Source organism: Clupea harengus, chromosome 25 (genome assembly GCF_900700415.2).
Source record: "Clupea harengus chromosome 25, Ch_v2.0.2, whole genome shotgun sequence".
In the NCBI taxonomy this organism is placed as follows: domain Eukaryota; kingdom Metazoa; phylum Chordata; class Actinopteri; order Clupeiformes; family Clupeidae; genus Clupea; species Clupea harengus.
The window spans coordinates 1,114,063-1,116,562 of NC_045176.1; the positions used below are offsets into that span (position 1 = coordinate 1,114,063).

At 55.0% G+C, this 2,500-nt stretch overlaps 1 protein-coding gene across 1 annotated transcript in view; it reads left to right on the forward strand.

Annotated features, from left to right (window-relative positions):
* The first annotated feature begins 6 nt into the window (after positions 1–6).
* Positions 7–2,500, forward strand: part of LOC105905626 (supervillin-like) — a 29,908-nt gene continuing 27,414 nt past the window's right edge. The window contains exons 1-2 of the mRNA XM_042703677.1: positions 7–861; positions 2,328–2,500. The exon at positions 2,328–2,500 is cut by the window's right edge and continues 689 nt beyond it. Of these exons, the coding sequence (XP_042559611.1) occupies positions 261–861; positions 2,328–2,500 (774 nt within the window). The 5' untranslated portion in view covers positions 7–260. The remainder of the gene's footprint in view (positions 862–2,327) is intronic.

Genomic DNA, 2,500 nt, shown 5'->3' on the forward strand with positions numbered 1-2,500 from the left:
CTTCTGTTACCACAGTGACCGCAGCAACAGCTGGCGACGCCCACCTGGAGAAGCTGCCCCTGCCCTACAGCCCGCCTCCTCCCGAGGCCCCGCCCCCCCGGGCTCCAGCCTATGACGGAGGAGTCCGATACTTCAGCCTGTCTGACAGCACTGATGGCCACACCCCCGAGGTCTACTCCCCACCGCCATCAGAGCACATCCACCAATCAGGGCCCAGTAGAGGCGGGGCCGCCCCGCCCTCAGCCAATGGGCAGAGGCTGATGGAGGAGTGGAGGGGCGGAGCAAGGGAGGAGGGCGGACGGAGGGCCAAGCAGCCGCTGCTGACGGAGAGCGAGGCTGCACACACTCCTCCCACTCCACGCACACACACACACACACACACACACCCCGCCGTTCTGTCACCCAGCAAGGCAGAGCAAGAGCTGCAAGCCCAGAGGGAGGCAGAGAGAGAGAGGGAGAGGGAGAGAAAGGGAGAGAGGGAGAGGGAGAGGGAGAGGGAGAGAGAGAGGGAGTGGGAAAGAGAGAGAGGACTGGCCAAAGAAAGAGAGAGGGAGAAAGAGAGAGAGAGGGAGCTACAGAGGGAACACGAACGAGAGGAGCGTGAGAGGGAGAGAGAGAGAGAACAAGAGCTCGCCAGGCGGAGGAGAGAGAGGGAGCAAGAGAGTGAGAGAGCAAAAGAACGTGAGCGGGAAAAAGAGCGTGAGAAGGCGTGCGAGAGGGAGAGGGAGAGGGAGAGGGAGAGGGAGAGGGAGAGGGAGAGCTCCGCAGTGTCACAGACACACACACGCGCTCACACACACACACACACACACCAAGCCCTGCATACGGAGAAGGAGGCCAGCGACAGAGCCACTAGAACAGGTAAGGAGGAGGAGGAGGAGGAGGGGAGGAAGAGAAATAGAAGCATTTCAAAAGGGTTATTTGCCTTTGGGTAGTTCGCTGTGCTGAGTGTCTGCCTGTGTGTGTGTGTGTGTGTGTGTCTGCGTCTGGGTGTGTGTGCAAGTGTGTGTCTGGGTGTGTGTGTGTGTGTGTGTGTCTGCGTCTGGGTGTGTGTGCAAGTGTGTGTGTATATATGTGCATGCATGTGTTCGTGTGTGTGTGTGTGTGTGTGTGTGTGTGTGTTCTTATTGTCTGCTTACTGGGCTTCATGTCACACACGACTGCTTGTCCCTCCAGCCGGCTTCCCATTAGCAGTGCCCGCCTCTGGCTGGCTTCTGATTGGCTCAGAGCTGCTCTAGTCGTCACTTGATTGGCTGAACCCAGCTTGGTCTGACAGCCAGCCGGGGCCGTATATAATTAGCATAAATTAGCATGTATTATCCAGCATCTGCCTTTGTGTGAAACAGAGACTCTGGTTAAGGATGCCGGATCAGAGCCAGATCAGAGCCAGACCACAGCCAGATCAGAGCCAGATCAGAGCCAGATCAGAGCCGGATCAGAGCCGGATCAGAGCCGGATCAGAGCCAGATCAGAGCCAGATCAGAGCCGGATCAGAACCGGATCAGACATGTTAGGGAAACACCAGAGTAAGAGCGGGGGAGTGGTAGAGACAGTAGTATTGCCCTCCCTCTCTCTCTCTCTCTCCCTCTCTCTCTCTCTCTCTCCCTCTCTCTCCCCTTTCTCTCTCTCTCTCCCTCTCTCTCTCTCTCTCCCTCTCTCTCCCCTTTCTCTCTCTCTCTCTCTCCCTCTCTCCCTCTCTCTCTCCCTCTCTCTCTCTCTCTCTCTCCCTCTCTCTCTCCCTCCCTCTCTCCCTCCCTCTCTCTCTCCCCTTTCTCTCTCTCTCTCTCTCTCTCTCCTCTCTCTCTCTCTCCTCTTTCTCTCTCTCTCTCTCTCTCTCTCTCTCTCTCTCTCTCTCTCTCTCTGTGTTTCTGTGTGTGCGTGTGTGTGTGTGTGTGTGTGTGTGTGTGTGTCAGGTATAGTCTAGTAAGTGTGGTAGTGTGTGTGTGTGTGTGTGTCAGGTATAGTCTAGTAAGCGTGGTAGTGTGTGTGTGTGTGTGTGTGTGTGTGTGTGTGTGTGTGTGTGTGGTGATAAAAGGGTTCACACTGTCACATAGACAGAAAATGCCCCCTTGTGTGTGCAGCTCATTTATTCTCCCCTTCATTTTGTAGGTCACACACACACACATGCAAACACACACACACACAGGCAAACACACACACACACACAGGCAAACACACACACACACCCATAGTTTTTTGACACTATAAAAATAATTGAATAGAATTGAACTCATCAAGTTTCACAGGGAATGTGTCAGTTTCCAATTCCAATTCGACTTCATGATAAGAATTTGTGTGTGTGTGTGTGTGTGTGTGTGTCTTCACAGATGTGCTACAGCCAAGTTCATCAGGAAGACCAGTGGCCCAGACGGTTCCTTATCCACACCCATACACACCGACCTCACCCCCAGCGCAGCCGTACACACACCCATACACACCGCCACCACCTCCAACCCAGCCGTACACACACCCATTCACACCGGCCTTACGCCCAGCGCAG